Source organism: Notolepis coatsorum (assembly GCF_963971535.1).
Source record: "Notolepis coatsorum genome assembly, chromosome: 20".
NCBI lineage: Eukaryota > Metazoa > Chordata > Actinopteri > Aulopiformes > Paralepididae > Notolepis > Notolepis coatsorum.
Window position 1 is genome coordinate 9,434,964 of NC_140184.1, and position 18,770 is coordinate 9,453,733.

An 18,770-nucleotide genomic window follows, 5' to 3' on the forward strand; every position below is an offset into this window, starting at 1 on the left:
AGTGGTGCTCATAACCAATATGGGGTAGAACCGTCACTGTAACTGTGGCCATCACCACGAGACATCCACTCACAGAGAGACAGGGACAGGGGTTGGAGAGTTCCTGTGTTTGTAGTAGTGGGCACAATAGATACATGTAATAAGCATATAGATAGAATAGAATAGAATATAAGTACTTAGCCCAGCAATGAAGTAGAGCAGGCAATCTGCTTTGTTTACTCGTACTTACAGTACAGCCATGCCTCTGGTTCTGTCACCATGACAACTGGCACACTCTCTATACCTGCAGGGAGTGGACACAAGAGTGCAATATGGTGTAATGTTTTAAGTAAATGTTAGAGGTGAATGTTTAAAGTGAGTGTGTGTGCATGTGGATGTTGTGTGCAATGAATGTGGAATGGATGGGTTAGTGTTACATAGAGTCCACATTGAGTGGCCTGATGGTCTGGGGATAGAAGCTCCTTTTGAGTCTCTCTGTGCCGACCATGAGACTTCGGTAGCGCTTGCCTGACCGCAGCGGTGCAAAGAGGCAGCCTTTTGCATAATGGAAATGGATAGGATTAAAATAATTGCTACGTTTTTCCTTGACACTGCTATGAGTAACATGCCAGCGTTCCTCCGATCATCACACACACACGCACGCACGCACACGCACACGCACACGCACACACACACACACGAGTGAGTCACCAGACGTGATCATCTTCTCTTCGTTGGTATTGCAGCACATATGCAGACAAGCTGAGTCCCAAGGTGGTCCAGTCCCTGCTGGACCTGCTGTGCAGCCAGCTGAAGAACCTCCTGTCCCAGGCCGGGGTCAGCCTGCTCTCCCCTGAGAGGCCGGAGCAGGAGGACTGTAAACTGGAGGACAACGGAGACCCAGAGAAGAAAGATTTCAGAGGTACCCATGGAAATCACGTCCGTCTGGTAGCCACCCACTTCTCCAGAGCAGAGACTGAGTTGGACTTGCCAGGGGAAGTTTAAAACATCCGGGTTAAAAGCACCATTTGTTGGCACGGCTGGGTAGCGTAGAGTAGGGCTGGGCGATAGCCGATATGGCCAAAAATGATATCACGATAACGATATGATAATGTTATCATATCACTCGATATCGATAATTATCGATATTGTTCTAAGTATAATTTAAATTTTATTGTATTAACACTTTGCCCGCCGGGCATTGTACCCATCATTGTACCCTCTCTGCCAGCGCTATAAGTCTATGGAGTGGCTCACCTTCTTTGCAGGGCTATAACTTTTTTAATTGTATTGCTAAATTGACATTACTATGGCCCATTCAACATCGATTATCTATCGTTCAGGATGTGGGAACGTTATACTTTTTCATTCATACATTCATACAAAAATACCGTCTAGAATATAAGTATGTTTTTATCGTTTTCTGCAGTAATTCCTAGAACGTGAGTTATAGGCCTAAACACATATATAGATTATCGATTGCCGTTTCTTCCCTAGACACGCTATATTAAAAAATTTAAATGTACATGATCGGTATAGTTATGCTTCATCATGCGTGAAGGAAAGGGGGGGGGGGGGTCGTTTATAATTCCTGTCACTAACTGCTTTATGTAGTATGGGTTGATTTATTGATCAGATGGTTTGTAAATAAAGAAATGTACAATTGGGCTGAAAATAACGTTAGTGTCCTCTTACCGTGGGTCAAAGAGACTGGCGGTGAAAGATCCCAAGTATAGGACGTCGATCGCCTAGGTCCATTTCCGGTTTGTATGTCGCAATAAACGCCGAAATCATATAGATTATTAAGTTTCGAAAGCGATCGATTATGTACATTGTGTCTGTCGGGAGCCTTGCAAAAATATCTGACGGCCGGATGAATTTAATCGACGCACAGCCCCCATATCCTGTTTGCCAGTGTAACACGCCCGACCATCCACCAGGCGGCGGTATTGAGCTGTCGTTGCCTTCACCTTTAGGGTCCAGCTGGAGCGTTGCGGTGTATATATGAATTATGAATGCCATGGCGCAATAATGAAATATTGATCTCAATAACGCTGTACAGCGAGGTCTGGCGGTCAAAGCATGGCGGGCAATAACGCTTTAAAGAGTTTCCGGCGGTGGATGTGTTAAAGAAAGACAAGTCTGTCAACTGTCTCTGGCCTGTTGCAGGTCACAAATGTTTTTTATTGATATATTAAAATATATCGCGATAATTATCGTTATCGTTTTATCGCCCAGCCCTAGCGTAGAGGTCTAAGTGTACGTGGGTGGGAAGCTGGTGGTTGTTGCAATAGCCACCATCTGGAGGCGTCGTGGTTAGTCTACACCCTCCCCAGACTCACAGTAGGGAGGCATGTGGTAGTCTACACCCTCCCCAGACTCACAGTAGGGAGGCATGTGGTAGTCTACACCCTCCCCAGACTCACAGTAGGGAGGCATGTGGTAGTCTACACCAGGGCTATTCAACTAAATTGTTCAGGGGGCCACATTGTCAGAAACCCAAGGGGCCAGGGGCCGGACTGCCACGGCGCCTCCCCGTGCTATGAATATATGTACACTTGACACAACACGCAACCACATTTTCACAACTTTTATTTAACTACATTGCAAAAGTAGTATACTTTTCAAAAAAAGTGCTTCATTTATGTGCCACATCTGCAACATCTCCTGCAAAAAGTGCTTCATTTATGACTGTGCAACAACTGCAACATCTCCTCCTCAACATTTCAATATAAAAATAAAATAAAAAACAAACGAGTGCATGATGTGCATCTGAACATTCTAACATTGACACTTGAACAAAAAAACACATTTATAGTGCAGCTGAGCTTATGAAAAAGTGCTTCATGTCTGTGCAACAACAGCAAATCACAGCATCTTATTAGCACTTATTGTCCACTCTTAACTCTCAAACATCAGGGGGGTGGGGGGCAGACAGGCCTAGCCTACATACACACATCTAATGAGAGCGATTGCACTTCTTTGACTGGGCAATGGCAGAGAAAGAGGGTTCATAGGAAGTGAGGGCTACCCGCAAACAGTGATGCAAATGCTCATTTGTCAAGGAGGCACGTTGCTTGTTTTAATGGCATTCATGTGAGAGAAACTGGATTCACAGGTGTATGTTGAGCCAAACATTGTTGGCACAGATATTGCCAGCGTTTTTATTTTGGGGAATGTCTTGACATGAATACACTTTATCCAAAATGTTGTGGTGGATTCATTCTCAAGTGCCTGCTTCAGAGCAGATTATGCTTGCATGTCAATTATTTCAAGTTGCAGGAGACCTTCATCAATGTGAAGTGATGCAAGGAACTCTTGTCCTTTTGTGGAAATAGCAGCTTCATTGGCAAATGGGTTGCTCACAAAATGCATCAATTCTCTGGACATGTCAAATTCATCAAATCGACTTGCCAAGTTTCCCCTCAATTTATCAATGAAATCTGTCATTAATTGAGTGACTTTTGGCTCAATTGTGCGTGTTAACGTTGACATAAAAAAAAAATTGTTTTGTGAAAATCAATTAACTAAATAATGAGTAAGCCCTTGATTTGGCCATGTTGAAAAAACCAGGATGTTCATTTACCAGAATCCAGTATCTGGTATATATTTAGCTTTTAACATTTTTTGATTATATATTAGATTAGATTTAGACTATTGGATTATTAGATTATATATTGCATATATTCAGCATTTTTTTTTTTTTTTTTTTTATAAATATATTAGATTACATTTAGATTATTAGATTATATATTGTAACTATATTTATTGTAGGGCAAAATAACTGAGAGGGCATACATACCCTCATATCGCACCTTGTTTCCCACGGGATAATAAAAGTATTTCTATTCTAAAAAAAAACATGCTCATGTCCAGAGTTAATTATATTGTATATTATTTACACTGCTTTTTTATTCAATTCTTATTTTTACTTCTCCACTGTACTATAAATCTGTGACCTGTACCTGTATGTCTTCTACCTATACCCCCCATGCTGCTATGATATCTGAATTTCCCCAAGGGGATCAATAAAGGAATATCTTATCTTATTCAACAAAGTCCTATAATAATGTGATTCCTTGTTAGCTCTCCTGCGTAAGCAGCACACGGCAGAGCTGCACCTGGGAGACTTCCTGGTCTTCCTGAGGAGAGTGGTTTCCTCCAAGGCCATCCAGTCCAAGATGGCCTCTCCCAAGTGGACCGAAGTGCTGCTCAACATAGCTGCCCAGAAATGCTGCTTGGGTAACCGTCAACCTTTTTAACCATCAAATTATTTCACTTTCACTACCACTTTACCAAAGGGTTAACCCTTTCACGGCGACAATACAGAAGGTCCCTTTCACTACCACACTACATAAGGTTACCCCTTTCACTACCACACTACAGACGGCTAGTGTGGTAGTGAAAGGTTAACCTTCTGTAGTGTGGTAGTGAAAGGGTTAAACTAAGCTCTATTTCAGTCAGACTCCCAAAATGCAACACTGAACGTCACAGGAAGTCCTTCATTCCAACGGCCATCAGACTATATAACTCCTCACTGTGGAGTAGCAGTATAAACTCGTATCTTCCTGGACATTTTACATTTTTTATTTTTTACTGTACATCTTACTGTATATTACTGTATATTTTTGGCTGTATATTTTAGAATGTATATACATATTTTAGATGTATAAAATATATTTAAAAAAAATATAAAGTATATCCTTGACTGTATTTTTTTTCTTATTCTCATTTTAGATTTTTGACTAGCTAAATGTTTATTGTGAGCGATCTGTAGTGCTGAATTTCCCTCTGGATCAATAAAGTAATTCTATTCTATATTCAGTCCATGTTCCCTGACAAACGTTGTTGTGTATTTGCAGGCGTCCCTCTGGTGGGCAACTTGAGAACGCGGCTCCTGGCTCTCCACGTCTTGGAGGCCGTCTTACCGGCCTATGAAGCTGATGTCGAGGACGACCAGATGACACAGGTACAAGACGCCACACTCTCGTTCGCTATGTTAAAGGAACACACCAACTTTTTGGGAAATTGGCTTATTTGCCATCTACCTTGGAGTTAGACAAAAGCCCAGTTTTTCTAAAAGCAACAGGGCTTTTGAGGTGATGAAATCACTGCGCCCAGGCAGCAGTGGTTCGGCCAACATTTTTTCCCCGTATATCTGCTTAGAAAACAAAAATGTCTAATTCATTTGTTTATTTATCCACGTGGTAAATTCACAGGTCACAACATGTTTACAGGAAAGTTTTGGAGTGTATTTCGTGACTGTTGGGAACTAGGCCACACTGGCACGCCTACTTCCAGTGAATGACGCTAAGCTAGGCTAACGGTGCAGCTGTTCCCTAACCCATTGCATGCACAGAGAAGAAAAGGGTATGTATCTGCTTGTCTAACTCCAGGGTAGATGGCAAATAAGCTCATTTCCCCAAAAGTTGGCGTGTTCGTTTAAGTCCACAGTAACTGACTGATTGTCCGCCAGCCAACTCATCCGTTTGATTGTGTCTAGGTGGTGGAACGCCTCTTCTCCCTGCTGTCCGACTGCATGTGGGAAGGTCCCATCGCTCAGGCCAAGCACACCATCCAGATCAAGGAGAAAGTACAAGAGCTCAAGCTACAGGTACACACACATCTAAAGTAGTAGTCCTACTATGAGCCAGTTTCACACACGCATCCAAAGTATTAGCCCTACTATGAGCCATTTTTTCACACACATCTAAAGTATTAGTTTTATTATCCCTACTATGAGCCAGTTTCACACACATCTAAAGTATTAGTTTTATTATCCCTACTATGAGCCATTTTCACACACATCTAAAGTATTAGTTTTATTATCCCTACTATGAGCCATTTTCACACACATCTAAAGTATTAGTTTTATTATCCCTACTATGAGCCAGTTTCACACACATCTAAAGTATTAGTTTTATTATCCCTACTATGAGCCAGTTTCTCACAGACATCTAAAGTATTAGTTTTATTATCCCTACTATGAGCCAGTTTCACACACATCTAAAGTATTAGTTTTATTATCCCTATGAGCCAGTTTCACACACATCTAAAGTATTAGCCCTACTATGAGCCAGTTTCACTAATGCATCTAAAGTATTAGCCCTACTATGAGCCAGTTTCACTAATGCATCTAAAGTATTAGCCCTACTATGAGCCAGTTTCACTAATGCATCTAAAGTATTAGCCCTACTATGAGCCAGTTTCACTAATGCATCTAAAGTATTATCCCTACTATGAGCCAGTTTCACTAATGCATCTAAAGTATTAGCCCTACTATGAGCCAGTTTCACTAATGCATCTAAAGTATTAGCCCTACTATGAGCCAGTTTCACTAATGCATCTAAAGTATTAGCCCTACTATGAGCCAGTTTCACTAATGCATCTAAAGTATTAGCCCTACTATGAGCCAGTTTCACACACATTGTGAGGACCAATACATGGCAAAAGAGTATGCAGGGGAACAGTGGTCTGTTCATTTAACCATAATCACAAAGATCTGATCACTGATCAGAGACAATTGTCCTTCCATGTTCTAATGAGACGCTGGAATGTCTAGAGACCTTTTTCACATGTCATCGTGCTAATTTGCCTAATTTTCACTGTGAAAAGAACATTGAGCAGAAGGAACTTAAAGTTCTGTGCAATGTTGCTCCTGCCAATTAGAGTTCCTGGTAGTTTCGGTGCAAATGTGGCTATTGACCTATTGTGACAACCTTTGTCCTGGTCTTGAGGATTTTTCCTCAATGGAGATCTCTTGAGCAAATGTCACGTCTAGAACTAGTCTGAATCCATGTCGGTGTAACTGACCCTATGCTGTATGTTCTATTCCTGAATATCCTTAGCAGGGTTCGCACAAGGCCCTTGAAGTGCTTAAAGTGCTTGATTCCCCCCCCCCCCCAAAAAGTCTAGGCCTGGAAATCCTTAAACAGGCAATTTTTTTAACAAGGTGCTTAAAAAGTCTGTGAAATTCAAATCAACCATTCGCATTGAAAATTTTGTTCATCCATGATACAATTGTTCTGAATCAAGAAATATAATCTTTTTTTTTTATCTAAAGTGTAACTAATTGTCAAATTGGTTTTAAGCCGTACATATTGGATCCGATTTTCTTTTCAATAAAAAACTGCATTTAAAAGTGAATTCTATCCTTTTAAATGCCCTTTTAAAATGGAAAATAGTGCTTAGAAAAGTATTTGAAAGTCCTTGAATTAAAATGTGCAATGTCTGTAGGAACCCTGCATTAGTTGTTTTGAGAGTGATTTGCCAGTTGGATGAATCCTCAGGGAGAGGCGGAGGAGGAGGACGAGAACCTGCCCATCCAGGAGGTGTCCTTCGACCCGGAGAAGGCCCAGTGCTGCGTGGTGGAGAACGGCCAGGGGTTGACTCACGGCAGCGGGGGGAAGGGCTACGGCCTGGCCTCCACCGGCATCTCCTCCGGATGCTACCAGTGGAAGGTACGGTGCTGCCACACCGAGGCGTCGTCTTCGCAGACCGTGGGAGAAATTGACGGGCGTTAAAGACATAGCTCCATAGCTGCGACGGATTCTTGTCATCATGGATCTGGACGGGCCGCGTGTATGCTTTTACCAACGCGTTCGTGTTTCCGGGTTCCTGTTTTGCACTCTGATTGGCCAGGTCATGTGACATGTGCGCCGACAAGTTCTGTGCCTATTTCCGGGTCGAACAGCCTGCAAACGACCTAACGCCTAGTTTATCACTGGTTAAGCTTAGGCGACTCTTTCGCAGTTGGTTAAGGTTAGAGTTTGGAATCAGGGCAGGCGTTCTATCGCCATGCTCTAAGACAAACTCTAACCTTAACCAACTTCGAAAGAGCGCCTACGCTTAACCAGTGTAGAAACTTGCGGTCCCACGATTGGGCGTACATGTCACATGACCTGGCCAATCAGAGACGCGAAAACACGAACGCGTTGGTAAAAGCATTCAGGCGGAAGGGCCGTTTTGGAGATCGTCGTAGGATTGTAATGGAAACCTTTGGGGAAGGATGGGTGGATTTCTATCATAACTCTGGATAATGCGTCCGTGTATTTCACTGATGTAGACAAATGCCATAAGAGATGTTCTCACATTGCATATTATCTTAATTAGACATAAAACATGTAGCTTATTATTATTATTATTATTATTATTATTATTATTATTATTATTATTATTATTATTATTATTATTATTATTATTATTATTATTATTATTAATAATAAATTATTATTATTATTATTATTATTATTATTATTATTATTATTATTATTATTATTATTATTATTATTATTATTATTATTATTATTATTATATCATGTGGTCAGCCTTTGGTCTATCCCACCTTTCATGCAACAACTGATAGACGAAGCAATATTCCTGTGGGCTATTGGGTTTCCCTCCAGCTCATATTGAAGGAGAAGTCTTGGCTTTTAACATAAGATAAAATATTCCTTTATTGATCCCCTTGGGTACATGCAGGCATCATAACAGCCTGGGGGAGGACAGGTATGGGCAGGGTAATAGTAGAAGACATAGATATAGGCAATACAATTATAGTACAGATAAAAATAAGCAGTGTAAACAATGTAATTAACTGAATATAAGCATAATATGAGCAAGTAGGCAGTGTAGTCACAGGTGCAGATACTGAGCAGACTTGTCTCTCGCACAAGGTCCTTAACACTTTCCCCGCCAATCACGTTGTACGACGTGTTTCAAGTTCATGCGAATTCTGCCAATCCACGGCGTACAACGTTATTGAGATCATATTTTATATTTTCGCCATGGTATTCATATTTCCCTCACGCAGCCTGGTCTGATGCTGTGTGAGCCGGCACAACTCTGCAACGCTTCAATACTGCCCCCTGGTGGCTGATCGGCGAGTTGCCAAACCGGAAATGGCCGGTTGGATATCGGTGCGTTTCCTAAATCCGTCCGGCCACTCGCATATCGTCGCGGGACTCTAGCCACACACCGTGGATATGGATCGCTGCCATAACTTAATAATCGACATGATTTGGGCGTGTATTAGTATTATACAAACCGGAAATGGGTCTACTCGATCCCCATCAAATAACTGGGATCTTTTTGCTCCAGTCTCATCGCCCAACGGTAAGAGGAGGCTGACGTCATTTTCAGCGTGAGTGTTTATTATTATCCATACAAACTGCTCTGATCTATATATCACCCATACTACATAAAGCATTTAACGACGATCACGGAATTATAAACGACCCCCCCCCCCGTTCACCTGCGCATGATCAGTCATAACGTTTAGGACCATGTACAATTGAAATTTTTAATATAGCGTGGATCTGTAACAAACTGCATTTGATAATCTATATATGCATTTATGCCTATATCTCACGTTCTAGGAATTACTGCAGAAAACGATAAAAACATATTTATATTCTAGACGGTATTTTCGTATGAATGTGTGAATGAAAAAGTAAAACGTTCCTACATCCTGAACGATAGATAATCGATGTTGAATGGGCCATAGTAATGTCAATTTAGCAATACAATTTTAAAAGTTATAGCCCTGCAAAGAAGGTGAACATCTCCATAGACTTACAGTACTGGCAGAAAATGGTATAAGATGCTGAAAGTGCGTGGCAGGGAATGTGTTAAAGTGCTTAAAGTGCTTGATTTTTGATGAAAAAAAAGTCGAGGCCTGGAATTCCTTAAACGGCCCTTTTTTTACAAGGTGCTTAAAAAGTCCTTGGAATTCCAATCAACCATTCGCATTGAAAGTGTTGTTCATCCATGATAAAACATTTCTGAATCGAGAAATATATATTTTTTAATCTAGTGTAACTAATTGTCGGAAAAGCCATAAATATTGGATCCGATTTCTTTTCAATAAAAAAAACTACATTTAAAAGTGAATTGTATCCTTTTAAATGCCCTTTTAAAAAAATAGTGCTTGGAAAAGTAAATTTAATTTTGCAATGTCTGTGTGAACCCAGTTATCTACTCCAAATCACCCCCCCCCCCCCCCTCCCCTTTCATCCTCTCAGTTCTACATTGTGAAGGAGAACCGGGGCAACGAGGGCACGTGCGTGGGCGTGTCCCGCTGGCCCGTGCACGACTTCAACCACCGCACCACGTCGGACATGTGGCTGTACCGCGCCTACAGCGGCAACCTGTACCACAACGGGGAGCAGACGCTGGCGCTCTGCAGCTTCACCCAGGGCGACTTCATCACCTGCGTGCTGGACATGGAGGCCAGGACCATCTCCTTCGGCAAGAACGGAGAGGTAGGAGACGTGTCTGTGTTTCATTACACGTATATTATGTACATGCTTCAGGGTTTCCGTTGTCCGGTAATTACCGTTTTTTTACCGGGAAAATCTGTTGAAGTCCGACGAGGGAGAGAGATGGCGCGCACACATTTTTACACACACTTCTGCACGGTCCCGCCTGTCTCTATCTCTCTCTCGCTCGTTCGCTGTCAAAACCCGTTTGAGGAAGTGTCTGGGTACACTATGCTCTACAACCATAGAGGGGGCGTTACTGCAGATCATCTACTTGCTACGTCGCATTGCGAGTCAAATCGGAACAACTTAGTTGAGTGAGGGAAGATCTTTTGAATTCGAGACTAGACTGCTAGGAATCAATGCTAAACACTGGAAAAGGCCATTTATAATGCATGGGACCTTTAACCCTCATGTTGTGTTAAGAATTGGCACCACTGACCGTTGTTAGCGGGTCAATGTTGACCCGGGGTCTAACTCAGTCCTGACCACTAAAAAGAAAGGAGTATCACTCAATATAGTTAATACTACATCCTAACTAACATTGTATGCATTCATAACCATATAATCCCATTGTAATCTGATTTTATGGCCCCCGAGACGCATCATGTCCCTTATTTTTAAGATGAAAATGAGGTTGTTCAATCATAATATACTAAATGTGAAACCCATAGATAATAATGTTTTCTGACTATAATAGAACAATATTAGAATATAACTTCTGAAAAAAAGTTTAGTATATTTATTATTGGTCAATTATTTTGCGACAATGACCTCGTCATTACTTACTTACTTATAACCTTGAAACGGGTCGCTGGAGACCCTAACACCACATAAGGGTTAAACAGATAGACAGACAGGGGGCGGCTAGGTGGTGTAGTGGTCTAAGGCACTCGCCACCAGTGTGGAGACGCTAGGATTCGCGTGTTCGAATCCAGCTCTCCACATTGTTTTTCAGTTTGGCTGGTCGTCCGCAGTAATACACATTGGCCGTATTACGGGGAGGGAAAAACTGAAGGGTGGGGATCGAACGTTGTGAACAAGCGACTCCTACAAGTCGGTTGGTGCGCCTGCGCAGTAGAATCAGGAAGTGTCGGGGGCAGCGTGAGCCTCCCACGCGTTACTCCTCGACACTGAGAGGTCGAGCTGCGCAGGTGAAAAGATGCGACTGCTGTTACCTCAAGTACCGGAGGGGACTTGTGCTATGTATGACTTAGTCCTCACTGCAGCCGGCTTGTGGGAGGCAAGAAACAGCGTTCGTGACAGGGGAGGGTTGAATTGGATGATACGAAATTGGGATGGGAGAAAATATAGAAAATGGGAGAAAAAGTGGATCAAAAAAAACAGATAGACAGACAGACGCACACATCAAATGAATAAAAACTCAAAAAAGGAGGTATAAACCAAGCTCATTCTCAACAGATGATAAAAGTGCACATTAAAGTTTTGAAAATATTATTTATAATAAACCTTTTGTGTCGTCTTTTGTCTTCTTCCCGGCGCGACGTCCCACCTGACCAGCCTGTTTCATTCAGACACACGTCGGATCACAGAGGAGAAATGTGTTCATGATGCCATTTCATGGACACTTTAAAATGAATGACCAAAAACAGCCGATGGTCCCCATCCCCCGTCAGATGGTGGCCGCCTCACCGCATAGGTTTCAGGGCTCTGGACAAAAAACACATTGTGTGGAAATGCACATACAGTAATAATAATAATACACTTTATTTATATAGCACCTTTCATACACGAATGGGCTTCACAGCAGTGATGTAGACACAAAATAGGCATAAAAAGAGAGATCTGAAAGATTGGCATAATTCAGAGAATTTACATTAAAAACCTCCCGAAAAGTACACACACGCACACACACACACACACACAGGCCTGTCCATAAGGGGGAAGGGGGTGCTTTGTGGGGCCCAGCTGCTAGGGGGGCCCCATGGAGGCCAACAGAAAATATACTGATATGTTTAATTTAATAATTAATATGAGTTGAGCATGTATGGGGAGGGACCATTCACTGGACATTTTCAGGGGCCCTGCCATTTCTGTGTTCAGATCCACACACACAGATATTTTATATATTGGTGGAATGAACTTCCACCACAGTTAGGACAGCCGAAACCCATCCAATCTTTCGCCATCGACTAAAGACACACTTCTTCAACCATTATCACAAAAAGTCTAACCCTAACTAACCGTACTGTCATACATTTGTCCTAATTAAGGCTGTCAAAGTTAACGCGGTATTAACGCGTTAACGCCGATTCTATTAACGCCACTATTTTTTTTTACTTTTTTTTAACTTTTAAGAAAAGAATATTTGTATTTTCTTTTTTTACTAGACTTCACTCAGGTGTATTATTGATGCTCTCATTGATACTATGTTTGTTTCTGAAGTGTGTGTGTGTGAGAGAGAGAGAGAGAGAGAGAGAGAGAGGGAGGGGGGGTGAGAGAGATGAGGAAGGGGCAAGAGAGAAAGAGAGCTGGGAGAGTGTGTGTGTGAGAGAGAGGGGGGTGTGTGAGTCCTCAGCCCTTGTGTGGGTGAATGTAACAAGTTCCTAACGTTTTCTTTCCCCTATTATTTCATGCACACTTTATTCATTGTTTTAAATTATTATTTTCTTTTAAGTTATTTTGTGCATCATTCTGTTTTGAATGTGATGCAAATTTGCAATGCATGAGGGTCATCCTTTTGTGTTAAATGGCTGCATAAAGCAAGCATTTGTTGACTCATGTTGATAAGAGTATTAAAACTTGGAACTTGAAAAAGATCTGTTTAAGGTAGATACAATTTTTTTTTAAATGCGATTAATTTGCGATTGATTGTGGACAATCATGCGATTCATCAGATTCAATATTTTAATCGATTGAGAGCACTAGTCCTAATATATACTAACCTACACTGTAGCACTCAACACTTTGATGAACATTGTTACTCAGCTGATAGAGTTGTGCCCTTCCTGATGACTTGTCGTACAGAACTTGTAAGTCGCTTTGGATAAGAGCGTCAGCTAAATGACTAAATCTAAGTAAGGCCTGTGTTTGCTGTGTTTGTTTTCCACAGGAGCCCAAATTAGCCTTTGAGGATGTGGACGCAGCAGAACTCTATCCCTGCGTCATGTTCTACAGCAGCAACCCGGGGGAGAAGGTAAGAGCGCTTTACAGCTACTGTCTGTCTGTCGGGATCTGTTAGGACTGGAATAGTAACCTGGGGCTGGGGGAGAAGGTAAGAGATGGAGCAGCTACTGTCTGTCTGATCTGTTAGGACTGGAATAGTAACCTGGGGCTGGGGGAGAAGGTAAGAGATGGAGCAGCTACTGTCTGTCTGATCTGTTAGGACTGGAATAGTAACCTGGGGCTGGGGGAGAAGGTAAGAGATGGAGCAGCTACTGTCTGTCTGATCTGTTAGGACTGGAATAGTAACCTGGGGCTGGGGGAGAAGGTAAGAGATGGAGCAGCTACTGTCTGTCTGATCTGTTGGGACTGGAATAGTAACCTGGGGCTGGGGGAGAAGGTAAGAGATGGAGCAGCTACTGTCTGTCTGATCTGTTGGGACTGGAATAGTAACCTGGGGCTGGGGGAGAAGGTAAGAGATGGAGCAGCTACTGTCTGTCTGATCTGTTGGGACTGGAATAGACCAGTAGGCATGTGAACCCAACCACTCCCTTTTTCAATCAAAAACCTGGTTGAGCAGTGGTGCAGTTCTTGCAAGTTCACCAATGAAACAAGGCGGTTTAAAGAAAGAAATAGGATTTCATTAGATTATTTATTGATTCATGTGTAGACTAGAGAAAAGCACCAGACTAGCTATATTTAACCCCCCCCCCCATCCCCAATGCGATCAATAAAGGAATATCTTATCTTATCTTAGATAGTTGTCAGCCAGCTCATTTAATGTAGCTCGTCAGTACCAGTACTTGTAAGTATTTCTGAACTGAATTGAATACCCAAATAAAACATTTAATATATGCCAGAGGGATCCTTCATTTAACCCAATTACATTTAAATCATCTATTGCTTTTTCTTTAAATGGGAACTATTTTACTATTTCTTTCACTATTTGGGCAATTTTACACTATTCCTGTGAGTTTTTTTTTTTTTTTTAATCATTTTGTGTTTTTAATCAAGTACCGGTACTCAAAAACAGCATTTTTCTACCTCAAAATTTTAAGCCATTTCGAGGCTGGGCTCCGCCCATACTGTATGCGATTTGAGTGACAGAGAGCGAGAGAGAGAGAGACATTGACGCGCAGGGGCCAAGCGGTCTCTCTTAATGAGTAATATACAGGTGGCTGGCAGTTGGCTACAAGCATAGATGCATAGCTGGCAGTTGGCTACAAGCTACATAGCTGGCAGTTGGCTACAAGCTACGTACATAGCTGGCAGTTGGCTACAAGCTACATAGCTGGCAGTTGGCTACAAGCATAGATGGGGCGGGCGTTATTATGCAGATGAGAAACCTCTGACGTCACAGATGCGCTAAATTTCAGATGACTCACTTGAGTGAGGGACAATATTGTGAGATGAGAATTTGAAGAATGCGCCAAATTGAGAATTAGAGACATAGATCCTATTAATATAAGTCCACATAGCTAGAAAATAATGCTAAACACTGGAAAAGGCTATTTATAAGATGGTTCCCCTTTAACTATTAATCACTGTGCCACCTAGCAGTAGAATGCACAATGTTTCTGTTAAAAAAAAAGTAGCTTTCTTTCTTTTCTTGCAAGGGAACCAGTACGTTACTCTTGATCTCTGTCCCCCAGGTGAAGATCTGTGACATGCAGATGCGCGGCACCCCCAGAGACCTGCTCCCAGGAGACCCGGTCTGCAGCCCGGTGGCCACGGTCCTGGCGGAGGCCACCACGCAGCTGATCCGCATCCTGCACCGCGCCGACCACTGGACCCCCCGCATCAACAAGACCATGACGGCACGGCTGCACAAGATCAAGCCATGCTTCCGTGAGTCGGCCGGCGGGGGAGGAGGCCAGAGGCTGAAGAAGAGCCGCTCGGTGCAGAGCCGCGAGGAGCACGACGCCCAGAGGGAGAGCCACGACGCGGCCTCAGCCACCAGACCGGAGGAGGACCGGGGGCGAGGACACGGGGCGCGGCAGCAGCAGCAGCATGGCCTCGGGGAGCTGTCGGAGCATCACCTGAGGACCCTCTGCACGGAGGTGTGGCCGGTGTTGGCGGTGATCGGGGGTGCGGACGCGGGGCTTCGCGTCGGGGGGCGCTGCGTGCACAAGCAGACGGGGCGGCACGCCACCCTGCTGGGGGTGGTGAAGGAGGGCAGCACCTCTGCCAAGGTGCAGTGGGACGAGGCGGAGATCACCATCAGGTACTGGGTAGAGAAGGGGCCTGTGCTTCTCACTGGAAACGTCTAATTGTGTTTGTGATGATGAATATTTTATGACTTATTCATTGATATAAAAAAAAAAGGCGATATTTAATCGCTGTCTGAAATTCTAATGATCGGGAGGAGATTTCCAAAGTTCAAAAAACAATTGTTAAAAGATAGTTAGTTCTATCGATATGAAGTCTAAAGGAGCTTAACGGCAGAAGGAGCGAGTGATGAGGGAAGGAGAGAGGGTTATTGAGAAGTGAGAGACGAGGCCCAGAGTGAAACCATTTAGAATCAGAATCAGAAAGGTCTTTATTATAAGTAAGCTTGCACATACAGTACGAGGATTTTGTCTTGGTCGTTTGGTGCATCAACATTAACAGACAATTAAAGTAGAATAAAATGGAATATATAAACTAAATTTTGAATAAGAATACAATAGTTAAGCATTACATCACGCGCAGGAGCGTGTTATACTCATTAGATCAGGCCTAGGGGTGGTTGTTAGGCCCGACGCGCAGCGGAGGGTCGTTAGACCCCCCTAGGCGTGATCTAATGAGTATAACACACGACTTCAAGTGATGTAATGCTTTTATACAATGGCCGAATTCACCCAACCTTATTGCTATACAATAAACACACAGTAATTGAAGCATAATGGAGATTTATTCACAAAACCATCCACAGAGAAAGTAGATCCAATAGTAGATCCAAAATAATCGACGGCCATTTTTTTATTTTTATTTTTAGTCCGCAATTTTTATTTTGTTTCACAATGGGTCATGACGAACCAATTACCGTACATAATCCAACATATGTGTAACGAACTAACATATTCCAGTTGACTATCTTTTTTGGAGGATTCGTTCAAAATATATTCATACTTCCATTTGTCTATCTATGGCGGACTCATTCAGAAAAGGTTATTCGGTTGTGGGAGGGATCTGGGGTCACGTGGAGTGTGTTATACGAAATAACAACGGCTAACTTGACTGTTTCATCCAATCAGAATCAAGATATTTGCATGTCATTGTATAAAATATAATATAGGACAGGGCTGTACAATTGTACAGGATGTAGTAGAATAATAAATAAATAAATAAAAATACAAGATTCATTCAAGAGTTTTATTTGTCACATACATACCAGGGCATACAGTGAAATACGGATGGCCATGCCCGCTTCGATTGTGCAATAATACTAATAATAAAATAGACATAAAAAATAGGTAATACAAACACATAAGATGGGCATGATAAAATAGACATGCTAAAGTCCTGAGAAGGCACTGGGTCCTATGTACACTAGGGGTGGACGGTATGGTCTAAAATTTATATCACGGTATAATTTGAAGCATAGACGGTAACGGTATATATCACGGTATCATCGTTTTTGATAAAAAAAAAATTTTATTTTATATAATTTTTTTTTTTTTTTATAAAATATATATATTATATAATTAGACTTGTACTTGTATTATCTGCGAGACATCGCCACCACGCAACAAGCTCCACTGTCTGTGTGTACTCTAGTAGCCTCCAGCTACGGCCAGGATTCTCCTGAGCTGCACCTGGACCTATACTCGAGTAGCCTCGAGCAGAGCTACGGCCAGGATTCTCCGGCGCTGCACCTGGACCCTATTGTATTGGTACTATAACGTTAGCAAGCCCTCAGCTCGAATACGCATCGAATCAGTGTTATAAGACATTGATATCAGGAGCTATCTGTAGCTACTGCTAGCCGGATATATAACGTTAATACAACGCCTCAGTGAATTATTTAGTTCAATGGGACATTTCGTTTTGAACGGTGAACTAACTTGTGTTAACGTGAGCTAACGGCTAACGGAGCTATCATACACGTCTACTCTCTACTAGACTTGATGGAGCGTTTGTTGATGTCAGGAGCTATCGGTAGCTGGCCGACTAGATACCGTTCGGTTAGACAATGCCTCATCATGTATTAAACTAAAAGTGAATAGTTGACTGGGTCATTTTGTAACGGTAGCTAAGCTAACGTTAGCTCAGGGAGACGTCCCGTCCCACTAGACTACTAGTAGACCCGTGTTTACATGCGTGCAGGAGGGGCTGGCACGCCCACTGCGCGAAGCCTCCTAAATAACTTTTTCCAGTTCGCACATATCTATTATCTATGACTAATTCTATCTATTTTTAGGGGCAAATGCGAGTGAAATAGTCGCGCTGTGGTTACATGACGTCATTGCTATTTTAGAGCTGCACTACCGGTTATACGGTATAGTCAAAATCCATACCGTAGAGCAAATTCATACCGTTTATACCGTTTATACCGTCCACCCCTAATGTACACTACTATACAGTTTTTACTCTATATCATTATGCTATACTTACTATATCTAAACTATGCTATACAAGAACCACATGGGTTCTTTCCTTAAAGTGACCTTTATTTTCCTCATTCCTTTAAAGTGTCCTTTCCATTTTGTTTAAAGTGACCGTTTGTGTGTGAGCGATGGAATTGAACAGGGCTGTGCAATTGTGCAGTATTGTGCAAACGAATATGAACAGTCTCATGTTCAGATGCTCACAGTTTTGAGTCTATGTGCAATTATATAGCCTCCTCACAAACCGAAAAGAGCGGGAAAGCAGTCATTACATTTAGGGATGCATAAGTCAACAAGACATTTAACATTCTTTGACATTTAAGATAATATGGCAGGATGCCAGACGTAAACTAAGTCGACCAGTTAAAGCCTCAGTCCACTCACAAACCAAGGCATGGCTATTACCTTAACACTAGCACAGCCGACAAGGGGTCACATGACCCCTAGGCATTTTCAATAAATGTATCGTCATCACTCGGTCGAGCTCCAGCTCTGTCACTCAATGACTTTTCCTAAAAGTACCCGTTTTATCTGGCACGGTTTCTGAAATTTCAAAATGACTTCAGGAAAATGTAATGTAGTTATTCCACATATGGGCCATTGGAACAGACGAAAGTCACAGCACTTTGTGAGCGTCTAGTGCAGGGGTGGCCAACCCGTGGCTCGCGAGCCGCATGTGGCTCTTTGCCCGTCAATGTGTGGCTCTTCCAATTATAATTATAATATTTTATTTTTTGTCACTCAAACCTACATTTCATTGTGGTAAACCTCATATTTTTATATTCAGAGGTAATTATATAGTTTACACTGTTTATTTTTC

General features: G+C 42.3%; 1 protein-coding gene across 9 annotated transcripts in view; it reads left to right on the forward strand.

Moving 5' to 3' along the window:
- The window catches only part of herc1 (HECT and RLD domain containing E3 ubiquitin protein ligase family member 1), a 278,250-nt gene that overhangs the window by 135,837 nt on the left and 123,643 nt on the right, over window positions 1-18,770 (forward strand). For all 9 annotated transcript variants that reach the window (XM_084337465.1, XM_084337470.1, XM_084337466.1 and 6 more), the window contains exons 30-37: window positions 726-901; window positions 4,066-4,221; window positions 4,842-4,948; window positions 5,483-5,593; window positions 7,269-7,439; window positions 10,002-10,241; window positions 13,312-13,395; window positions 15,014-15,585. In XM_084337465.1, coding sequence (XP_084193591.1) covers window positions 726-901; window positions 4,066-4,221; window positions 4,842-4,948; window positions 5,483-5,593; window positions 7,269-7,439; window positions 10,002-10,241; window positions 13,312-13,395; window positions 15,014-15,585 — 1,617 coding nt within the window. The remainder of the gene's footprint in view (window positions 1-725; window positions 902-4,065; window positions 4,222-4,841; window positions 4,949-5,482; window positions 5,594-7,268; window positions 7,440-10,001; window positions 10,242-13,311; window positions 13,396-15,013; window positions 15,586-18,770) is intronic.